The sequence below is a fragment of the Zingiber officinale genome, chromosome 7A (genome assembly GCF_018446385.1).
Source record: "Zingiber officinale cultivar Zhangliang chromosome 7A, Zo_v1.1, whole genome shotgun sequence".
Taxonomy (NCBI): domain Eukaryota; kingdom Viridiplantae; phylum Streptophyta; class Magnoliopsida; order Zingiberales; family Zingiberaceae; genus Zingiber; species Zingiber officinale.
Window position 1 is genome coordinate 15402267 of NC_055998.1, and position 24252 is coordinate 15426518.

A 24252-nucleotide genomic window follows, 5' to 3' on the forward strand; every position below is an offset into this window, starting at 1 on the left:
TTATGAGTAGTTCGGATCCTCTGTCCTGAATCTTTTCTGTCCCCATGTCCCATTACCGATCAGACGGTTCATATTACATCTCAAGGCATCATGACATCTTTAAGATGTGTGCAGTATCCTTGTGATGTGTAAGGCATCCTTGAGATGTAATCTGGACCGTCCGATCGGTAGTGAGACATGGGGACAGAGAAAATTTGGGACAGAGGATCCGGACTAATTTATGAGACCAACACTAAAAAAAAATTATTAAGATATCGGATATATATTTTTCAAATAAGCTCAAAATCATTAAAAAAAAAATTAAATCAAACTTAAACAATTATTTCAAAATTTAATTTATTTTAAACGATTATCAAATAAATCTACATCCTTATTCAAAATGAGTGGATAATAACAAAGTTTATCACAAGCAAACCACCATCCATGGTTGGCGGTAGTTGTTTGGTACTAAGGATTTTCCAATGTAGCTCCACATCGCCATCGTCATTGATGAGTAGATAAACAATCAAGATAGAGAGGACATGATTCATGCTGTGCTAGAGTTGGATCGACACTCAAACGATCGATCGCGACTGATCAAGTCCAATCGCACTCTGAGCCTTTGTGGTTGAATCTCGACAAGAACGTGAACGTTGCATCGTCGTTATCACTCTCGCATCTGTCAAATTTTGTCGGTATGCAACTCGATCTCCTCCATCTTACTCCTTCCACGTCGCAACTTCAATATCTTAATCAAGTGGCAAAGCTGCCTCCGTCAATCTGTTTCTAAACCAACACCAAAAAAGTAAACCATAAATAATTACTAATTGCAAGTGGCCAGTACGAGGGAGGCATTTCAATATCTTAATCAAGCAAGTTCTTTTCTTTGGCAATTTATCGTTACAATTTTCTTCCTTCTTTTTGTGTGTATTTAGGAAAGAAATGTTTTCGCAGTAATGAAAGAAGGCTCGGAGACCAAGTTGGGTGAGGACTACAAGGTTAGGGTTGGCGCCTAAACCATAAACAATCAGATAGAGTTGTCTCCATCGGATTTATCGTCGCCTTTGAAATTGACAAAAAAAAAAAAAAAAATCAATTTTTTTTTCTTTGCAAAAATTTACCTTTTACTCGATGCCATCAGTTCTTCGGCCCAGTCGTTTTGCTATAAAAGAATTCCAATTTGGTCTGGCTTCTGGCTATCGTCGCCTCAGGCTCGTTGAATTTGGAGTTTTTAGGGTGGATCGGCACATATCGACGGAGGCGAGAAGATGGAGGGAGGAGCCTTCGACGGCGCCAGGGCGGCCGAACTGACCGCGGAGCTCAGGAGGAGCTTTGACTCCGGGAGGACGCGGAGCTACGAGTGGAGAGCCGCGCAGCTGAAGGGCATAGCGAGGATGATTGAGGAAAAGGAGGCGGATATCATGGCGGCCCTCCACGACGATCTCGCCAAGCCCCAGATGGAGTCCTTCCTACATGAGGTCCCCCAAATCTTTATCTGTCTCCGTTACTATGACCCCTTTTGTTGGACAGATCGCTGTAAAGTTGGGGCATTCGATGTCGATCGTGCTTTTCTTGCAGGACTTAATTGTGATGTCGTGTGATTCTTTTTCCTGTGCTAGGAATTACTACAGCGACCAAACCTAAACTTTTCCTGCGAATAGCATTAAATGCTTGAACTTGTGAAATTGGCCCAGCGGCTTGCTGTACAATCTAGTAGGGTCTCTTTGATATGATTAGGAAAAGGGCTCCTTTGATTTCTGTGAAGAAGTGCGGCTGAGAATTTATTGTACTAGTCTTTTGATGTTCTTGATTTTGGAGATTCAAAATTTTGGTTATTATCACTAATGTCATCTATAATGACTGTTCAAGAAGTAATCTAGGTCAAAATCTTGCAGATGCAAGGGTTTAATTCTGATTAAGTGCCAATTTCATGTGTAGTTCTTGTAATGGTATTTAATAGTAATAGGAGATGATAGTATATACATAATAGCCAGAATATCAACTCAAGAGTTCTTTCTTATATTATTATAGAGCCAAAAGATGATTAGAGATTCTTGTAGATGGAAGAGTTTGGTCCTGATTAACTCTGCAGGATATGAACTCTAGATTTTTCTTGCATGTGTAATCCTTGTAGTGCTAACTTATAGTAACAGGGGATGATAATATACTAAATTTATCATTGCCCAGGATATCAACTCAGCAACCTTCTTGTATTGAGCGGAAGATGATTAGAGTTAGAGTTCTTAGTGAGAAAAGAAAATTTTGCACAGCACATGGCAATGATAATTCTGTTTATCTCTCCATGCCAGACATGTTCCTATATGAAGATTTTGGAAAGGCTAGTTTCTGTACTGAATATGCTGGAAAGAATGCTCTTTGCGGTTCTTCCATTGGTGGCAATATATTGTTAACTTGTAGTCTGAGAATAATTAAGATCTTGCATCATTTACCTTAAGCTGTTGTAGTGTCAGTCCTCCAAAGGTATATTTATATCCTCCAATGTATTGGGGTAATTTGATTATCTTTATTCCACGTTTCCTTTCTGCTTGCCAGTTATCTCAAAAAAAAAGTTGTTATGCATGACTGTTGTTGATGATGCAGATTTCACTGGCAAAAGCATCATGTACATTTGCCCTAAAAGAATTGAAACGCTGGATGAAACCTGAAAAGGTATCCTTAATGCCCAAAATACTAAATTATAATTGTATGTTATTTCCTAAAATTAGCCTTTTAATATCCAGGTATCTAATTTTTGTTCAGGTACCAGCATCCATTACCACTTTTCCATCATCAGCTGTAATTCTTCCAGAGCCCTTAGGCATTGCATTGATCATTTCAGCTTGGAACTATCCATTCTGTAAGTGGAGCTTTACTGTTAAATAGATATTTGTGAGAACAAATTGGCTTGTTAGTTGCAGGATAACTAGTTTCTTTATTCTTATGGTTAAATTATAATTATAGTTTATTCCTAAGGACTGAGAATATCTAATTTTTTTTTGTAGAACTATGTTAAAGTTTTCTTAATATGTTCTGCTAGTTGCTGCTCTTATGGTGATTGAGATCCATTGCAATCCAACAGAATAATGACTAATAGTTCTTTTTTTTATTCATTCCTTGGTTTCATTTTGTTTCCTATTTAGCTGATCTTCCTTTGGAAATAATCCACTAGCAAAATGCACTATGAAATTCCTTCTTGTCTACTTGTTTGATAGAAAAATCATTGTTAATTTTCATATTGGGAATATGAAAAAAAGATGAGCATGTTCCCGACGGTAAATATATACAAATGCTTCTGGTGATTTGACACTCTTTGTAAGATCTCACCTTTTTGTACCTTAAATAATGGGCCTTACTATACACGACAATGGATAACTTTTAATATATTGCTGAATACTACTCTGGCATGTGAAAGAAAACAATAATTTAATGTGTTTAGTGCGTTGAATAAGTAGCAAATTCATAGGGAATTGGTGCCAAGAAATTTTTTCTATTAGCTCGTCATTGAAGAAATTTGTAGTCCTGAGATGCAGTATCACTATAACATGGCAATTATATCTATAATTATCTAATAATGAAAATTTTCAACAGTGATAATTGTTTATATCCTCCGATAAAATATATCTAAGTCTCTTCTACACTACAGACACATAATAAGGAACAAGAGCACAATAACTTATGTAGATTGCACCAAATGATTGAATTTTGTCTTGCTTGGTTTCATTGTATGTAAGGACCTTTTCTGAGCACATCAAACTTCAGACACATAATAAGGAACAAGAGCACAATAACTTATGTAGATTGCACCAAATGATTGAATTTTGTCTTGCTTGGTTTCATCGTATGTAAGGACCTTTTCTGAGCACATCAAACGAAGTTTATCTGTCATACTTGCAGTCATTTCTTGCACAGATGTACAAGTGCAATTCAATCAATGATTTTACTGTTTTTCTGTTGATATATATCTTGAGGGAAATACTTGATATCCTATATACATAACCAGCTTACATATCATAAAAAGTCTAGAATTTTACTTTCTCAAGGCAAGTAACTCATAAGATATTGTCATCATTTAACAACTTTGGGTCTTTAATAGTGCCTTGGACCGAGTTCTAAGAATGCTATTATACTCTCGTAAGGACGTTGGGACTAACATGTCCACTATAATAGTGTTTCTTTTTTATTGGGGTTCGAAGTGTCTCTTATAATTGCTTTTGTTAGAAGTAGTTATTCACCATTAGAGCATTGCTTCTGTGTAGTTAACTTGACACATGTTGGTCCTACATTGATGGGAAAATGGAATTATGTGTCAGAATTCCGTTGTTAGTTCTCCAATTTTCTCTTTTAGATCTTCTACATAGTAAGAGCAATAACAGTTTGTTTTTTCTCTTCTTACAGTGCTGTCTATTGACCCAGTGATTGGAGCCATAGCAGCAGGCAATGCTGTTGCTCTGAAACCATCAGAAGTTTCCCCGGCCACATCATCTCTTTTTGCAAAGGTTTTACCAACGTATGTCGATAATTCTTGCATAAAAGTCGTCGAGGGTTCCATCAGTGAAACAACAGTACTTCTTGAGCAAAAGTGGGATAAAATATTTTATACAGGTTTTGACTTGTTATGACATACTCTCTATCAGTTATCTTTCAAACAATTTACTATGTGCACTCGTTACAACCACCTAATTGATACTTTATTTCTTAAAATTGTTGAAGTAGATGTCATTTTTGACATCAAAGAGTTGACTCATGTAGTTTGACTGAATATGCTTCACAATCACAGGTAGCAAAAACGTGGGACGCATTGTGATGGTGGCTGCTGCAAAGCATCTAACACCAGTAACCTTGGAGCTTGGAGGGAAATCTCCCGTTATTGTGGATTCAAACGTCAACATTAAAGTACTTATGCTTTATTTTCTTCATAAAACATTTGTAACAGTAAATTTTCTCCAAACCAATCTAGATTTTCTTCCTTATCTATTCAAACTTCGATAACCATTTTTTAATCATTCAGGTCACAGCAAAGAGAATCGCAGTGGGCAAGTGGGGATCTAACAATGGACAAGCTTGTATTGCTCCAGATTATATTCTGACAACAAAAGCATTTGCAAAAACACTGGTAAATTCTTCAGGGAAGAAATGTATCGGTAGCTTGTATTTGTCTCTCCTGATCTTTTAAATTCTATGTTTGATAACAGGTAGATGCTCTAAAGATAACTTTGGATAAATTCTACGGGAAGGATCCATTGGAATCAGCAGATTTGTCTCGCGTTGTCAATGATAAGCATTTCTCACGCTTGACAAATCTTTTAAATGACCAAAATGTTTCTGGCACAATAATCTATGGAGGTCAATGGGATGAAAAACGCCTGTATGAAATCAAAATTGTATTATTTTAATACCACAACTAGATAGAATTTTTACCTCTTAACTCCCTCATATTTCCTCGCAGGAAGATTGCTCCTACCCTCTTGTTAGATGTTCCACATGATACAATGATGATGGATGAAGAAATATTTGGTCCTTTGCTTCCAATTATCACTGTAAGAGGCCCTGTATACTTTAACGATCTTATATACTTCAATGATTCTTTCTCACTTTTGTTGGAAATCCAGTAGATATAATACAGCAACGATAACAAGTCACAAATCCCAACTGTTCAGGGTTGTTGTTTCATAGATAGTTTCTGATAACCATTATGTTCTTCTTTACACAGTTTGAGAAAATAGAACAGTGTTTTGATTTTATCCAATCAAAGGAAAAGCCTCTTGCAGCCTATCTTTTCACGAAAGACAAGAAGTTAGAAGAGAAATTTGTCCAAACTGTATCTGCAGGTGGCATTCTCATCAATGACACCGGCCTACATGTAAGTTCTCATATATTGCCATTAAATTCATATTCTATGCACCTCTGTTTCTTCAATTTACTGCTATGGTTAGCATAAGATTGACTAATTAGCAAACTGAATTAGTAGAAAATGCGTTGCAGTTCTCACTGAAATCGAAATGTGTTTCCATTCGTGCAGTTTGCGAATCCGCATTTGCCATTCGGTGGTGTAGGCGAGAGTGGCATAGGCGCTTACCATGGAAAATTTTCATTTGACACATTTAGTCACAAAAAGGCTGTGTTGTCTCGTAGCTTTGCTGGGGAAGCCTCTGCTAGATACCCTCCATACACACAACAGAAGCAGAAGATTCTGAGGGGACTGATCAATGGTAGCTTCATAGCTCTTCTTCTCGCTTTAATTGGATGGCCAAGAGATTAGGATTTTGGTTGCACAATGTCTCATACTTTGTTTGAGATTGGATTAGGAATTGGGACGATATGTAAAGCCACCGGTGTGATACTTTAATAAGAAGACGAGACATTTGAACTTTGTATATCCAAGTGGATCGAATTTTCTTTCTAGTAGGTTGTGATTTAAGAACTGCATGAGATTTCTATAAATAAGCTACTGGATGAATTGATGACCGAGAACTATTTGTTTTTTTTTAAATAAAAATAAAAATAAAAATGTAGAAAATACGATCGGCAGGGTTTTAACTGTTAAAATATAATTTATTTTTTAAATTTTAATTTTTAGAAAATGTAAATGTCCAACTTTACCTTTTTTTTTATAGAATATTAAAATAATAGTAGTAGTTATCATAAAATCTAACGAGAATTATATTTATTTTTATCCTTATATATAAAAGTATTTTTATTAAAAAAAATTATAAATTTACTCCTCTAATGTTTTATTTTTATTTAAACTAGAATTTTTAATTTTTTTCTATAATTTTTAATTTTTATTTCAGTTTATATTTTTTTAACATAGAAATACACTTCCATCTCCTTGATAATATATAATAAAAGTAATTATATTTTAGTAACACATTTATTTAATGGTACCAACGACTATTTAATGATAGAATAATTATTTTATCTAATTAATATAATTTATTGTGTTAATAATTGATAATTGTATTAATATTATTTTATTTTACGAATATTTTTATTATACTAAATTAATTAGATTTTTTTTTTATTACAAGCATAGACAAAGTGAGAACCTCATTTTGCAAAACAAAGTTATAGCTGTTGACAAAAACAGTAGTCCAGGAAAATTTCAGCAGAATGAAAAGAAAAAAAAATTAAAAATCTGCGTGTTTCCTTCTTCTACGATAGACATCTAATCTGACCATTCCGCCCTATATATGGATACTTGGCTGCTTCAATTATGCTTCCAACGTGATGCCCTGAACAATTATTTCAAGCACTAACAAGGTCAGATATCAGAAGTAAAACTGATATTTTTCTCGTTATCCTTCCAAAGATTCGAGATAATAAAGCTAAGGTCCAGTGGCTAACCTCTGGAGGATCAAATTTGGCACCTAGGTTGCTGAGCTTGGCGTGAGCTTCAGCATAATCTTTGAAAAATGCGCCTTGATCTCTTGCATATTTCTCAGCAAATATCTGAAAGTATCAGTTAGTTTCTAAGATAATGCACCATGTCATCCTATGTCATTCAGATGAAAGAACGTATTTTTCTCGTTTACCTTGAAGTGTGGATCTTCAAACAGAGTGGCATCGGTGGGCAAAACTAGTAGATTATCGTCTAATCGCTCTTTGATATCCTAAATTGTTACAGACAAATGAGGTTTATTTTCCAGAAAAAAGCAGTGACAAGAGGATAAAGGGAAAAGATGGAAAAGCACCTTGAAGTAGCTATTATCAAATTTTAACCATTGTACTGTCCACGACTGTCCACCAGGGCTTCCAGGACCATCTTTCTGTCAAGGGAAGTTGAGGTAGAGGAAATAACGTTAATCGATTTTCTATGAGCTGCTCTGGTACATCTTATATACTCCAGCAAAACATGACAAATAAAACAGTTTATTTGGACATGTTACCATACTACTTCCTACCGCTCCCTCTCAACCAGGACCGTAAACGTCAATCATGTGGAATGCCGACTTCGAAACTCAAAATAGGAAAACATGCTAGTACAAGTGGTTTAGTGAAGAAACAGTGATATGTTGAAGTTTTCTTAGTCATTGCAATAATAACTCACGACAATCAACTACAATATACTTCGTTCACTCAACTGGATTGTTCACTACGTCTATAGTAGTATGTTGCAGTGCATGTCATAATGGTTGTATGGCAGAATCCAAACTGCTTCAAGAATGAATGCAGCTCCATATCATCTCACCGAGTTGCATAGACCATGGCTCTATACTCTGTTCGACACTAGAATGGGCAACGATGTTGTTTTAACTCCAACAACAAAGACATTTTATTTAGCTATTGTGAGAAATAAGCTTCCCAACTATCTTGCATCACTACAAAAAAGGATCGTCAAATAATCCCACGATTTCAGGCCAAGAAGAATCAGCATTACACTTGTACCAACTACCAAGTCTATTTCTTCAATAATCCAATGCATATTTCCTCTGAGGTAAAACCCTTGGAACTGCATCCTATTAATCCAGTCTCTGCATAGAAAACCTCCATTTCCCTATTTATTTACATCTTTTTGCCAAACTAAAATTTCAGATAAGATCCAGAACATCAAGTTGGATAAGATTTACAATTGAGAATTTTAATTAGATTCAAACCAGAGAAGGTCAATGAAATTTTTCTGTCTGCACTTAAAGCTAGGCATAAGCCTGAAAGGACAGAACTTTATAGGCTGGTGCAAGGGTATATGTTCACTAATTAACACTGCATGTGTTAACGTGCTAGCTGATTTTCTATTAGTTTGCAAATTCAATTAGATTTTGTTGGTGTTATTGGATTTAGACAACTCAAAATTAAAAATAATAATCCACTTTTTATATTTGGTTTCTGTTAGAAACCTTTTTAAAAACAAAACTTATAACGGCTCATCTCTTGAGAACCCAATTGATGGGTGCCTACTCGTTTAAAAGAGAAGCATGTCATTTGATACTTAGTGGAAGTTGACCATTGTACATATATAAAATATTCTTCCAATTCAAGGAAGGTTAGAGCACAATAGAATATACGAGAGACAAATATGAGTATCTCTAAAATATATATGAATATCTCTCTAGAGGTATCCAACAAAGAAAACATAGATGAACGAGAACTCACTTGACATTTTTTTCCCAAACCTAACAAATTGAATCTCCAATTCAAATTACAATTTCTGGAGATGAACAATTTGAGCCCTAAGCTAAAGTTGATACATGAGATAAGGCTTCATGATCACGTGTTACTAGAATATCCATTTAAGGTCCTTTAGACATCAAGTGGGATGATATAACAAAAATTCAATAGATTTAAATATAAGATTGACCTAAATAATAATAATTGTTTAGAAGATGAGAGACACATACTGTATATTTTGTTTCTGGTTTTCCCCAGCCACTGCGATCAGGTCTGGCTCTACCTAGAGTGTGTGCACCAGAAAGTGCAACAATTTCCTGCATTCAGGTAATCCATGTTCTAAAGAACTCTCAAATGCAGTAGTCTTTGAGGAAAATAAAGCAAAAATTAATGAATAGACCTTATCAGTAAACCCCATTCTATAGAAGACATCCCTCAAATGACCAGCTGGTGAAGGTGGGCCAGCAGCTAAATAGCAACAATAAAAAGATACTAAGGAATCAACATGTAAGCAATAATCCCAACCATGAATATGAGATTATCAACATTAGCATTTCCAATTGTGAAGTATGGGGTGCTATACTTCCTCGTGGACATGTAAATATGACCACCATAGTGGCATGCTGTCATTTGATAAATTGTTTGTAAGATGCAAACTCCATTCACAAGCATATCATGTTCACAAATTAGGAAAGAAAAAATTTGCTACTTTGGGAAGTTTTAACACCGTTTATGAGGAACTAACTCAAAAAAATGCATATAAATTGATACCTGCATCTTACAGAATAAAACTTTTCATAACCATGGAGACAACTCTAAATTATAGTAACATATTCCATGAAAATAATTAAAAATTATCTTTTTGTTATCTATCATTTCATTCTGTCAAACGTGAGATGTGATTTCACATAAACCATCTAAGTCAAATAGCTTAAACCAAAGCTATCCATTTGTTGCTTTACCTAAGGAAAGGAGAATGAAAGAATAAAAGGTAAAGTTTCGCACCAGCACCAAGAGCCCTTTTAATGGGTTATGGGTGGCATCTGCGACTCTAACCAATTTGGACAATATGAGATCAGATGGAAAAGAGCTATGTCAATCAGAGCTCAACTATGTCCAAGGAGAGGGGAAGTGCTGCAACCAGGAACAACCTCACTCTTTCGTAGTTAAGGAAAACATAGCATGGCATCAATCAGAGGGCTTGAATCTCAAGGGCCAATAAAAGGAAAATTCCAGCCACTTGGGGGATCTTGGGCTGTGTGTCAGGCAACAAAATTATTCCAACTCGAACATTCTTTAGCCCCCGCTTCTGTAACTTTCTCAACCTTTTCCCTACTTCAACCCATAAACCCTTGGAACTTCAACCCAGAGTTTCACCACAACTCATCCCCTTACCTATCCACTAGTCATAAGTATTAGATTCAACATGATTTTGGCTGAACCACTGGCGGTTTGGACAGGATGAACCCATCAAATTTGCACCCAGCGCCCCACCTACCTCTGTCGAACTGAATCCAGTTCAAGCAAAAACAACTTGACATAGCCACAAGTCAACTAAACCAATCAAGGTTAGAGCTCAAATACCAATATAGAAGACTTTTATAATTATTGTGACTTTACCACAACAATAAGAAAATAACATGTAATATCTTTCCAATTAGCATTGGCCAGTTTGTATACCAATAATTGGTCAGACTAGTACATACAAGGTATGCTGCTTGGTACAGAATGAACCTTAATCCATGAAACAAATATCGACCAGTATATATGCACAAATTAAAAAATAATAAAAACAAACTGTACATAATCCATTAGTGCTGGTATCCATTGAGAGAATAGCAAACATTCTATTAGCATGGTAGAGGCAACATAACTTTCATTTGCATACTGAAATAAATAAACTAAAGAGTGTTTTAGGAAAAAATTGTATTAACTTTATATCATGCATTTTTTCCCTGCTAGAGTACCATAAATAGGAAGCTTCAGAACCAATTATTCTAAAAGAGTCAACAAAGTTAGCCGGCAATTTACCAAATGACACACCTAAGTTTCTGAATTGACCAAAAGGCACATGCTATTTTTGTATTTACCAAAAGGCGCACCTTTTCAATTGCACTTCCTGACAAATCTAAATTTTTCAGCCGTTTTTTTCCTCTACCATTTCTCTCTCTCTCTTCTCTTCTCTGCATGCAACTTCCCGCTTAGTTTTCCACTCCTCTCTTCTCTTTCTTCCCTTTTTTGCATGCATGCATAACGTATGGATAACATTTTATAAGGTTTAATTGACTTTTTATAATATTTATTACATTTGGAGAAGCAGAAATAAACAATGGATAACATATTTGAACTTCTTGCAACCCCAGAAATTTATAGGAACTGAAATGGATGCAATCGAAACTCTCTAGATCCATAAGTGGATTTCAGTCAAAACTCATTGATGGACCTAGAGATCTCAAATTATATCCATTTTAGTTCCTGTGAATTTCTGAGGTTGCAAGAAGTTCAAATATGTTATTTATTGTTTATTTCGACTTCTCGGATGTGTTAAATGTAATAAGAAAAGTAAAAAATTCCCACGTTAGGCCTGATATGGAATGATATCGAGCCCAACATGGGCCTAATATGGAATGATATCAGACCCTACGTGGGCCTGATATGGAATGATATCAAGTCCAACATGGAGATTTTCGGTGATTCTTCCTTATTACATTTTAACACCTCCGAAAAGCTGAAATAAATATGGATAACATATTTGAACTCCTTGCAACCCCAAAAATCCACATGAATTGAAATGGGTGCAATCAGAGTTCTCTAGGTCCATCAATGGGTTTTGACCAAAACTCACTGATGGGCCTAAAGAGCTTCGATTGCACTCATTTCAGTTCCTATGGATTTCTGGGGCTGCAAGGAGTTAAAAATTGTATCCATTATTTATTTTGGCTTTTTGGAGGTATTAAAATGTAATAAGAATCGCCAAAAATCTCCACGTTGGGCCTGATATGAACTTAGAGAGCTCCGATTGCACCCATTTAAATTCTTGTAGATTTCTAGGGTTGCAAGAAGTGCAAATATACTATCCATTATTCATTTCGGCTTCTCTGTTAAAATGTAATAAGAAAGAATCATAAAAAATATTCACGTTGAACTTGTTATGGAATCATATCAGGCCCACGTTGGACCTGATATGGAATAATATCAGGCCCAACGTGACTCATTTCAGTTCCTATGCAATGTTTCATGTTAATTTTTGCTTTCAAATTGGTGCAGGGATGAGGCAAGTGATGGAGAGTTGCAGAAGAACTTTGATTGAATTCTTAGTTTGATCCAGGTAGCAATTAATAGCACGGAGCTCTCTGATCGTTTCTTCTTCCTCTTCTTTAATTTTCTTCCATTTTGCAAAGAATATGATTAGGAAATATACAGATTTTGTCATCCCAAGCCAGAAATTGGTTCCAACTTAATTATACAGAATTATGAGATTTTGTAAACAAATTCCAACATTGTTAATGATGAATTAAAGTTCGAGTTATTGTTAATTCATCCACTCACTGTTCATTGTGTAGATAAATTCATAGTTGTTTTTGGTTTTTTTTGTTTCATAAACAACTAGTTTTGGGGATCTTTAGCATAAATTCTTGATCCTCATAAATATTTACTTTGGTATGGTAGAATTATTATTCTATTATTAAATCAATGAAGAAAAATGTCAACTCCATTTTTAAATAATTTTTTTGGATATAATTCTTTAATTCATTGTCAACTCAGTCATTGGACCAAATTTTACTATATTAAAAATAGTGTTTCTTTTCTGAAATATTATTAATAGTTTGTTTTTAGAAAATATCATTAATAATTTAGTACCAAATTTTAATAGATAATCATTTAATATTTTATTTAATTAAAACTGTTAATGAGTTAAAACAATAGTTCTGCCACTACTTGATAACAATACTTATTAAAAAAATATTGTTGACAAATCGAATTACAATAAATAATAGCTATTAATACTTTTCATTCCAATTAATTAATACATTAATGCTTAATGCATTTAAATATGATTAGTAATTTCATTTAATTTAGTCTTCATTAATTAAAATTGCACCCCACTTAATTAATTTACTCTCTTTTGTTGGTTGGTCTAGAGCTCCAATCAAGCATCAATGCAGTTGTGTGTGAATGTTCCAACTTCAACGTCAATATGTTCAATAAACACACCGAACTCAAGTACCACACTGATTGAGATTTAAACTAGCAAAAATATCGCCATGAAGCAGACTCATGAGATGGAAGCTTCTCTAAGTTATTAAATGAAGATTAAATACATCACAGTTAATGGAAGAATATATTTTTTATTTTCTTGAAAGGAAATCGATCCGTGGGCCTGATATGTATCATATCAGGTCCAACATAGAGATTTTTGACGATTCTTCCTTATTACATTTTAACACGTCCAAGAAGCCGAAATAAACAATGGATAATATATTTGAACTCCTTGCAACCTTAAAAATCCACAGGAACTGAAATGAGTGCAATCGGAGCTTCATTGCAAGGAGTTCAAATATGTTGTCCATTATTTATTTTGACTTCTCAAGATGTTAAAATGTAATAAGGAAGAATCATCAAAAATCTCACGTTAAGCCTGATAATATTATTCTATATCAGGCTCACGTTGGGCCTGAAATTTTTGCCTCATACATCCGATGTATCTGTTAATTTCATAAAACTCTTAATTCTATAGGCCTTTTGCTCCAAAGGAGAAGAAGAAGCTTCTCTCTCATTCTATTTAGATCAGCACAGGAACAACCAAGAAGGTTTGTGACAAGAGACATTAAGATAAATGCACTCAGTTGGCCTCAGATGTGTGTGATCCTGCTCATCAAAAGCATCTCCTTCAGACCTCAGCAATGCCACAATCAATTGAAATAGTAGAACACCTATACATATTCCTGATGCAAGCTTATCTCATACTTCTAAAAAGTTGATTTCATCTCTTGGTATTAAATTATTTGAAGAGTACAATTACTACCCTTACCCTATCTAAGCATCTTTGTTGTAATCTGATAGTTGTTATGGATGAAATTTATTAAAACTTGTATTAATCAGCACTCCTTTGAACCATTATTCAAATTCGTTAAGATTCTTATATCTTGTTTTACAAAGTATTTTTGCTTTGTACTGCTACTTCACAATCTAGTGTGATAAAGTTTTGAGACAATATGAGCTAAAAGGTAAATCCAATGAAGGATAGAGTTATACTTTGAGGTTCATTTTATGATTGAATGAATAAAACAATGAGAGAATATAGGATTTACAATAGCCTATCTCCTGAGATTCAGTTTATAATAATCTAGGCTTGCTAGAAATAGTATAAATAAACAAATGAAATTGTTGCAATATTTGATTAAAAGTTTAAGTCAGTTGTCCATCCAAAGCCCTGCTGGATTGCTATGTACCATTAGGACAGACAAACATGAATGTTTTCCATGTTCATTTCAATTTCATAATCTTATCTCTGCCTTGGATCATCTGATTGAAATGATTATGTACTTGGTTTGCGATGTGGAAATTGCACTTGTTCTTATATCTCTTGATTCTAAAAACCCGCAAAATATGCAGGTATTCCATTACAAAAGCTTACTGTGTTGCTTTTGTATTGACATTCTTTAGTGTGTCTGACGTGCCTATGTTTTGGCCTATTTTACTCCTTTACTAGTTAGTGTTGTTCGCAGCCACAATGAAGAGGCAGATTCTTCACATGATTAAGTACAAATATGTTCCATTCACCTTCGGGAAGCAGGTAATCTTGAAACATCCAACTATCAAAATCACTCTCATCTTTAGTTGTCTAATTAGTAGTCTTACTTATCTCAGCATTACACTAGCAAGCAACCGGTTGAAGATGCAGCTCTTTCAAATAACTGAATACATGATTACTTCTGAAGGTCATGTTAGAAGAGGACACTTGTTCGAATCTTTCTATTTGACCATGCTCGAAGAGCTGATGCAGGTTTGCTGTCTCAACAAGGCTTAGTGAAAAAGATGCTTTTGATGTACACTAGCAACAAAAGTTACTTATCATTTTTCCATTTAACAGAAATAAACAATGGACAGCATATTTGAACTCCTTGCAACCTCATAAATCTACAAGAACTGAAATCGGTGCAATCAGAGCTGTCTAGGTCAAAATTCACTTATGGACCTAGAGAGCTCCGATTGCACTCATTTCAATTTCTGTGGATTTCTGAGGTTGCAAGGAGTTTAAATATACTATCCATTATTTGTTTTGGCTTCTCAGAGATGTTAAAATGTAATAAGGAAGAATCGTCAAAAATCTCCACGTTGGATCTGATATCATTCCATATCAGGCTCACGTTTGGCCTAATATGATTCCATATCAAGTCCACATTGAGCCTGATATGATACATATTAAGCCCAACGTGAAGATTTTTGACAATTCTTCCTTATTACATTTTAACACTTCCGAGAAGCCGAAATAAACAATGGATAACATATTTGAACTCCTTGCAACCTCAGAAATCCACAGGAACTGAAATGGGTGCAATCAGAGCTATCTAGGTCCATCAATGAATTTCGGTCAAACCCTACTGATGGACCTAGAGATCTAAGATTGCATCTATTTCAGTTCCTGTGGATTTCTGGGATTGTAATGAGTTCAAATATGCTATCTATTGTTTATTTCAGCTTTTCCAAATGTAAAATGTTATAAAAAAATCAATTAAACCTTATAAAATGTTATCTATACGTTATGCATGCATACAAAAAAGGGAAGAAAGAGAAGAGAGGAGAGGAAAAATAAGGTTGCATGCATAGGAGAGAAGCAAGAGAAAAGAGAGAGAAAAATGGTAGAGAAAAAAACAAATGGCTGACAAATCTAGATTTGTCAGGAGAGTAGAACAGGAAGTGCACTTGAAAAGGTGCGCCTTTTGGTAAATACCAAAATAGCATGCGCCTTTTGGTCAATTCAGAAACTTAGGTGCGTCATTTGGTAAATTGCCGAAGTTAGATTCATAATATTGATTGCATGAAATAGAATGAACGATCAAGAAGTGACTAGAATTGTGATATACCAGGTAATCTTCCCTCTTCTGGGCACTGATCAGGGGCAGAGACATCAACTCTTCCATATTTCATTGGGATTCTTGGGCCTCCAGCCTCCTGTGAATAGCATTGGAACAATCACCATCTAGTATTTATTCTTTAGGAGATTTTGGTTTCAAAGGCCTAATTGATAAAGAAAATCAACAAGGCACGAACAAGATAACCTCAATTGCTGTAGCACTAGCTAACTGGAAAAGGTCTGCATAACTGACACGTGAATACTTGTCCTTCACAGGCAGAAGAAGCTTTAAAGCATTTACCAATCCTGTAATTGTTTAGTCAGTCAAACCCTGAATTCAATCAATAACTTAGTAGCCTGGTAGAGAGGAAATACCAGCATTAGCTGCATGTTTCAGTTCTATGTCAAATCGCAAGCTTCCATTAGCTCCCCCTCTTTTTGGCCATCCCTCAATATTCTTATCATATGTGCCAGCATCATGCCATCCCAAGCGAACCTGTATGATCAAACTATAATGATACGATCATAAGAACAACAGCAGCAGCAAATAAGCCATATAAATCCCAATTATTGGTAATGACTACATGAATCTTATTCCTCAATTCAACTTTGATGCAACATTAAAGCACTAGTAATACCCTTTTCTCTTGAATCATTTTAATTGATTCCACTCCACAAACCATCAGCTCTTGTCGATTGAAACAGTTTAAGAATCTAGTGGTCATTTTGAACATGTTTATACCATTATTTTCATTCAATCATTTGGAGTTATCCATTTTAGCACTCATTTTAACAATCCTATCGATGTTCCAAACATGTCTTTTTAGACCAATAACCATTTGTATTTTCTTCAAACCACCACCAGTTCTCGTATATGTTTAGTCATTATCCTCTCGATAACTAATCTTATCAAATTCCTATTTTAACTTATTTTCAAGTTCATAACAAAACATTATTCTCCACAATATGTATTACACAGTGCTTCCATTTATGAACTATCTGTGTAACAGAAGCTGCGTATATCTAGAGTGTCTTCGAAACATAACGTGAGAATACCAAGATAGGGTGACAATGGTTTTTCTGGAGGAGTTCTTTGATGTCGTCACTGGCGCTTCTCAATTGAGCCGGATCCGATACAGAAGAAACGGCGGCGGATACCTCGCCTCGAGACGCAATCAAACTCCACGCGGTCGAAGATGCCTGCAAGGATCAAAAGGAGACTGCATCGTAAGAAGGATCGCGACTAGCGGAACGAAATAGGAGACAGCGCATCTGAGAGTGGGAGAGCCCTCCATGGGGAAGGGAGGAGGAGAGACGGAGAGACGGAGAGGTAATGCACCGATTTGGAGGCCGTGGAAACGAGGCGAGAGGCGACCGAGGAAGAAAACCGCATCGCCATCGGCATCGCCTAGGGATCCGTCACTGGAGATCTGTTGTTCGCGAGAATGACCAGACACCAGTGGATGGGAAACAACCCAAATGGGCTTCATTTGGGTTAATCACTTCTCCACGTAGGACTTAACACCCTTTATTTATTTATTTATTTATTTATTTATTTTATTATTATTATTGTTATTATTATTATTATTATTATATTAAAAAGAAAGAATAAAAAATAATTTACAATTAATCATTTTTTAGTATGGGTTTGTAGTTAGTTGTTCAATTAAGAGTTAACTCTTGAACTAGGATCACGGTTTTTAGTTAATCCAAACTCTGATTGTAGTTAAATCAGCCAGAGATGAACATGAAGCTTGTTCAGCTACTGCTGCACAGGCAGCTGGTGCACGGTAAGACTTAATGGATGCAAATTTCCAAGAACTCGCATTTGCTTTTCTGTTCATATAGAAGGTACATCAAGTTCTCTGCGATTTTTTATTTTTAAATTTCTAATATTTATTAACCAATCTGTCTTAGATTTCGTTCCAGTGAAAAGTTTTTACACGATGATGATGATTCTTCTATTTCTCGATTTTTTTTTTTTTTTTGGAAAGCTTCACGCGACTGATGACGGCGATAAAGCCAACGGCTCTTCGCTTTCATGCGAGTTGAGCGACGATCCAGCGTCGACGTTCGTGGCATTGGAGCCTCCATGATCGGCCTCGTTGCCTCCCGGTGCCTTCCCTGACGCCTCACCACCGTCGCCCATGACGGTCGCATTGCCGAACCGAACCTTCCTTGCGCCGCCCGGAGAATGGACCGGCGAGTCTTGAGCGGCCGCCGTCCTCGGGGAATTAAGCGCTGAAGCTTTAGCCACCGCCACCGGCTGCCGCTCTCCTCCTCCTTCTTCCCCTCTGTTTCTCATCGTAATGAGCCGGTAAAAGCATGTTAGGATCCAAAAGACCCAGGGAATGGCCACCAGGATCATTCCAGCGACGGGAAACCAACTCGTGTCCTCTGTTTCTGCCAAGGTGATGTAGAGGACGAGGAAGCCTCCGCCGACGAGGAGGATGAGGAAGAAGAGGCAGGAGATGAACCAGACGCAGACGTTGCTGCTCCTCCCCTCGCTCGGCGGTATCGGAGCTTCGGCGGCCGCCGGCATTTGTTTCGCGTGGTAGACTGCAATCTGAATGATGCTGTCTCAGATCGGCATCAGAGCTTAGCCTCCGACATCGATCGTTCTTCTTTCTACATGGTCTGTCGAGGGAAGACGGGATTAAGCGTACCGCCCGGGCGGGTCGTTAGATGGTTGAAGCATCTAACAATGTCTCGCGCAAGGGATGGGAAGACAACGAAGCATTCTATATCAGGCTGTTTGCCATTGCTGATGCATGAAAACAAAACAACAGATTAAAATAGCTTATCAAAAGAGCCATCATCCTATTCTGCCTCTCATAATCAAAATTCCCCCTCAAAAAAACCCTATGTTTGGTTGCCGAGCCCATTTAAATGAACAAAATTCCGGGTCGACTAGTCTATCAACCCTCCCCCCCCCCCCCCCCCCCCCTCCCCCATAAAAAAAAAAAAAAAAAAAAAAAAAAAGACAAAACATCCCTCGGTTCGGTTGCCGAGCCCATTTAAATGAACAAAATTCTGGGTCGACTAGACTATCACCATTAGAATAATCGCAATCCTAAATCTATAAATGTTATTTCATCATGGGACCTACCATATTACATCATTGTCATGTCAAAAGTAAAAATTTCACAACTTTCATGAACCTCCTTTTACAATTATAAATCCAACAAATAACTTTATATTGATCCCACCACATCATTATCTATATTTTATATTTACATTCACTATATGTGGGACCCCTGCCACAATTTATAGGATAAGATAATAATGAGGATTACTAACCCTTATATGAATATCTTATAGTGAATATAAATTACTTATATGTATTAATATCCTACTATATAAGTAGGATATTAATACATATAAGTAATTTATATTCACTATAAGATATTCATATAAGGGTTAGTAATCCCCATTATTATCTTATCCTATAAATTTATATTTCTTGTGTGAAGTATATATCTATAGTAGGATATTTATACATATGAGTAATTTATATTCACTATAAGATATTCATATAAAGGCTAGTAATCCTCATTATTATCTTATCCTATAAATTTATATTTCTTGTGTGAAGTATGTAAGTGAGAAAAGAAAGAAAATGGAAGAGAGTCTGAGAAAAAAGAAAGTTGTAGTCTCTATCTTGTCTAGAAGAACAAAAGAAGACTATCATCAGTATCACCAGGTTAAGGATTGAAACGTTGTGACATAACATTCATAGTTCGAACGTGACTATCATCTCGACTTCGAGTAGTTCATGGCTAGTATTCATAATAATTCTGAAGGTATACAGTGCTAGAGATTAGTGCATCACCAACCAAGATATAAATTTAATTTTCACAAAGTAGAAGTAAATTTATGTATTTTACTTTTACCAACATCCAACATTGGTATTAGACACAAATTGGCTTGATGCACTTCGTTGACCAAGTGATCAACGAATTTACGAGTGAGAAATTCATGAATATAGCTAAAAATCACGCACGCAGAATTTTCTCAAGGCGTCCGAGCACGCAGAGATGCTTAAGAAGCCCGAGAAGAAATGCTCGACGCGTGTGTTCAAGTCACGCACAAAACTTCTCAACCTCGCTCTCAACACGGTGCTCGGGAAGAACTCGTGAATAACTGTCATGCTCGAGTTCTTGGCACATGAGTGCGGTTATTGGGAGCATAGGTCCGCAGTTCTCCGCATGCAGAGGTGCTCAATTGTTCGAATTATACACGGTTTATGACTCACGGTGGGAGACAACCACTTGACCTTGGTTGAACTGAGTGCCTCGGGGTAGGATGAAGAGGTCGAACTCCGAGACGTATGACATAACACTGTCGATATTTGGTGGTGTGTGGGCTCACGGCGACATGTAGATTAGCCTTAAGAGTATAAAGTGACTACTTATGTACAACATCTTAATTCGAATAGTGAGAGGAAATTTTAGATTGTGGTGTATGACGTATGTTGACTCATACTCTCATCTTGAAATTTGTATTCGAGTCATTTAAATTAAGATGATTTATAGGATACATAAATTTAAGATATTAAGCATCAAATGTCATTAACATCTCTCTATTCCGCGTAACAGATATATGACTGCAACAAAGAATAACATACTGAATCTCATGAAGGGAGACAAGCTAAATGGTGTATGAAATTGGACACCAGAAGGTTCAGTTTATTTTCGAGGAACAAGAACTCGGGGAGGTCCTTAAGCACGAGATAGTGAACCTTGGGGAAGGTACCATAACACAAGTAAAATGGGATCAGAAGGTATTGTAAGGGATCGGTGGCCGGCTTGAAGGGGATTGGATAGCTAGGTCACCCCCAATTAAATTTCTTCTCTACAAAACGTTAGTGCGCAAGCGGAATATACTAAAACTAAAACAATGAAAGCAAAGCAAGAATACAAACGCTAACACAATTCCTTTACGTGGTTCGGAGATTGTTTGCTTCTACTCCATGGCGTGTCCTTGAGGTGGACGAACCCTTGATCCTTCGGTGGATCAATCCATGACAATCTCCGGCTAGAGCTTTCTCCTTCTCGGTGAAGCAAACCTCTCACAAAGGATCTCTTCCTCTTTATAATGATGAAGTTTAGGTTTGGGAGGAAGAGAGTAGACTTGGAAGCTTTGGGCAATGACAAGGAGTGATTCAACAATTATCAGTAACCTCCTTCAAGCCCCAAAGCTTCCTATAAATAAGAGGAGAGAGTTGATCATCATATCAACTCATCTCGGCACCAGTCGACTGGCAAAACCATCAGTCGACTGGTGCTACCGTTGGAGATAGCCAACGGCTACTTTGCAGCACCAACGGTTTACCAACAGTCATTTACCAGTTGATTGGTAAAGCTACCAGTCGACTGGTGCAGTCGACTGCTAAAACTAGTAGTCAACTGGTGCAGTTGACTGCTAAAACTAGCAGTCAACTGGTGCAGTTGACTGCTAAAACTAGCAGTCAACTGGTGCAGTTGACTGCTAAAACTAGCAGTCAACTGGTGCAGTTGACTGCTAAAACTAGCAGTTGACTGCAACTGGTTACATACTCACACTCATTCTCTCCGGCGTCACCCTTGAAGTCTTCTTCCTCGGCCTTCGTCCCTCAGATGCACCCGAATCCGCGACTCCTCTCCGTGCCATCCTTCACGTTGCCTTGAAGTCCGCTTGTCTCGGCTCCACTCCATTGCTCCTCGTCCGACGGTCCCTCGGATGTCTTCCACACCATCCTTCACTGACTCAAGGATCCGAGCCCTAGGATAAGCTTCCCAAGCTTAGCTGCACCAATCTTCTCATGTGTGTTTCACCAAGTCTTGCAAGACTCAAACACACATATCAAACACATATGAAAGTCTAACTTAAACTCTTTGACATACACATCAAAACAATGATCGTACCGATCAAACTTGAGTCGATTACACCAATAATCTCCCCCCTTTTTAATGTGTGGCAATATGTTTAAATTATGCACAAATAATAACATTGAAAATTACAAGCAATATGTAAACACGAAGCATAAAACCTAAGCTCCCCCTTAACATATGCTCTCATCCTTAATTTTCAAGTTTTATACATAATAACTTAAACCTTCCTATTTCTCCCCCTTTGACACCATCAAAAATCATACCAAACAAGTACAGATACCAAGGTATCAAAGTGGACATAAAAATACCCAAAACCAACTCTTGATAGTGCTAGAAAATAGCTACCAGTCGACTGCTAACTGTCGCAGTCTACTGGCATAAACCCAAACCGATTTTCAACATTCTGAAGTCAACTTCAGAAATGCATAAAAAATTCTAAAAAATTCGAAAAATCATAAAATTTTGAACACATATTTCTTATAATGTTCTTTAACAAGAAAAAAAAAATGTTTTCATGAAAATTCATCATATTTTTGAAGTTTTAATAAAAACTCAAATACCTTAAAAATCACTCAAGTTTGTATCAATTAGAGCCTTAGTTTGGCAATCATATGTTTCAGTATAACTATACTACAGTAAATAGAACATAGAATTATTTTCAAAATATTTTTAAAATATCCAACTATGATCTATGGGCAAGATGTCCATTAATTAAACATTTGCTTTCCCCATAGTTGACCTATGATCACTAAAAATTGATACATTTCATAACTCATCAAAATGTCATAAGCAAGTGAATTATTTGTATCATCCTAGCATCTCACATTCATAGTTAGAAAATAATCCAAGTCATTATAAGATGCAATAAAGGTAACCTCTACTTAGCCCTTTTGATCATGAATTTCTATAAAGGCTAAATTCTCCCCCTTAAGGTCTCAAGTCAACCCAAAAAAAAATTGGAATTATGATTTCCATGGTTGACTTGACCTAAAATCCTCTAACCCTTGAGGATTGATTTTGACACCCAATAGAAATTCTTTCTAATTGAGTTAACCAAATATTCCTTGGGGATCCATTTTCTATCTATAGTTTTGATTTTTGATTGCCCCTAGTAAGTAGACAATGATAGGTCTTTTCATTGTTGGGTTCATTATATCCTAATCCATTTTTCTTAAAGCTTGCCCTTTGGCTCCCAATAATCATATTTAGGGTTTTAGAGCCAATTTCAAATTTCCTAAGGACATTTGTAAGGTATTCTACCTTTTCCCTTAAGGCCTTATTTTCTTCTAATAAGCATGAATCATTTGAATTTAAAGAAGAAGCATGCATATCATTGTCCTTAGAACACATGGATTCTAATTTTTCTTCAATCATGCAAATATCATGTTTCAAAGACTTATTTTTTCCTTTTAGCCTTAAACAAATCATCATTTGTTCTTGTAATAATTTTAATTAAAACATGGAGAGGTAGATTATGTACCTCACTTACCGAGAAGTCTGAATCCGAAGTTTGACCTCCCCCTTTACTTGAGCTCCCTTCTTCATATTCACTTGAGCTCCTTCCTTCTTCTCTTTCGGATGAGGTGGAGGCGATGTCATAAACTCCCATTAATGCAAAGTGGGAGACATAATGTTCTTCTTCCTCTGATGATGATGGATCATCTCATGTAGCTTTTAGATTGTGAGCCTTCTTCCCCTTTTCTTTTGTCTTCTTCTCCTCCTCCTTCTTTCCTTCCTTCTTCTTCAAGAGAGGACAATCATCTCTTATGTGTCCTTCTCTTTGGCAATTGTAGCAAATGATCTTCCTTGTCCTACTTTTGCTTCTTGAACTTTTCCTAGTATGAGATTTGTTAGATGAAAATTTTTTAAATGCTCTTCTCATTTTTCTTACCATATACGCCTCTTGGTCGCTATCCATTGCTACGCTTGATTCTTCGGAGTCAGAGGATGGTGGGGATGAAGACTTCTTTTTCTTATCCTTTCCTTTGTTTGCCACAAGGGCTACTCCTCTTGATCTATGGGGTTCTCCATCTAGCCCTTCAACTCGTGTCTCATGAAGCTCCATCGTTGAAAATAATTCATCTAGAGACAATTGAGCTCCATGTTGAGTTTCTTGGGAAAACATTGATGGCTTTCATTATGATGTCTCGGTTTGTAAGTGTCTCTCCTACACTTGTTAGTCCATTTAAAATTTTTATAATTCTAGAATGTAAAATT

At 36.3% G+C, this 24252-nt stretch overlaps 3 protein-coding genes across 6 annotated transcripts; 1 reads left to right on the forward strand and 2 right to left on the reverse strand.

The window, feature by feature from the left end:
* The first annotated feature begins 719 nt into the window (after positions 1-719).
* Positions 720-6444, forward strand: LOC122001027 (aldehyde dehydrogenase family 3 member H1-like). Of its 4 annotated transcripts, none has more exons than XM_042555582.1 (12): positions 720-736; positions 934-983; positions 1215-1457; positions 2581-2649; positions 2740-2836; positions 4375-4581; positions 4757-4872; positions 4988-5092; positions 5172-5344; positions 5426-5516; positions 5690-5839; positions 5999-6444. In XM_042555582.1, the coding sequence occupies exons 2-12, from the start codon at positions 936-938 to the stop codon at positions 6236-6238; spliced, it is 1539 nt and encodes a 512-aa protein (XP_042411516.1). In that variant the 5' UTR covers positions 720-736; positions 934-935; the 3' UTR covers positions 6239-6444. The 4 variants fall into 4 exon arrangements, with proteins under 4 accessions (XP_042411516.1, XP_042411518.1, XP_042411517.1 ...); XM_042555584.1 differs by having other exon boundaries at positions 934-977; XM_042555583.1 differs by lacking the exon at positions 720-736 and having other exon boundaries at positions 852-977.
* A 574-nt stretch (positions 6445-7018) lies between these two features.
* LOC122001029 (probable L-ascorbate peroxidase 6, chloroplastic/mitochondrial) lies at positions 7019-17657 on the reverse strand. Its single transcript, XM_042555585.1, has 11 exons — positions 17502-17657; positions 17219-17362; positions 16538-16658; positions 16368-16468; positions 16173-16260; positions 9485-9552; positions 9315-9401; positions 7671-7745; positions 7512-7589; positions 7324-7428; positions 7019-7211 (listed from the first exon to the last, which is right to left on the reverse strand). The coding sequence occupies exons 1-11, from the start codon at positions 17565-17567 to the stop codon at positions 7191-7193; spliced, it is 954 nt and encodes a 317-aa protein (XP_042411519.1). The 5' UTR covers positions 17568-17657; the 3' UTR covers positions 7019-7190.
* A 501-nt stretch (positions 17658-18158) lies between these two features.
* On the reverse strand, positions 18159-18704 carry LOC121999231. Its single transcript, XM_042553936.1, has one exon. It carries the CDS (start codon positions 18702-18704, stop codon positions 18159-18161), a length of 546 nt encoding a protein of 181 aa, XP_042409870.1.
* Between the last annotated feature and the right edge of the window lie 5548 nt (positions 18705-24252).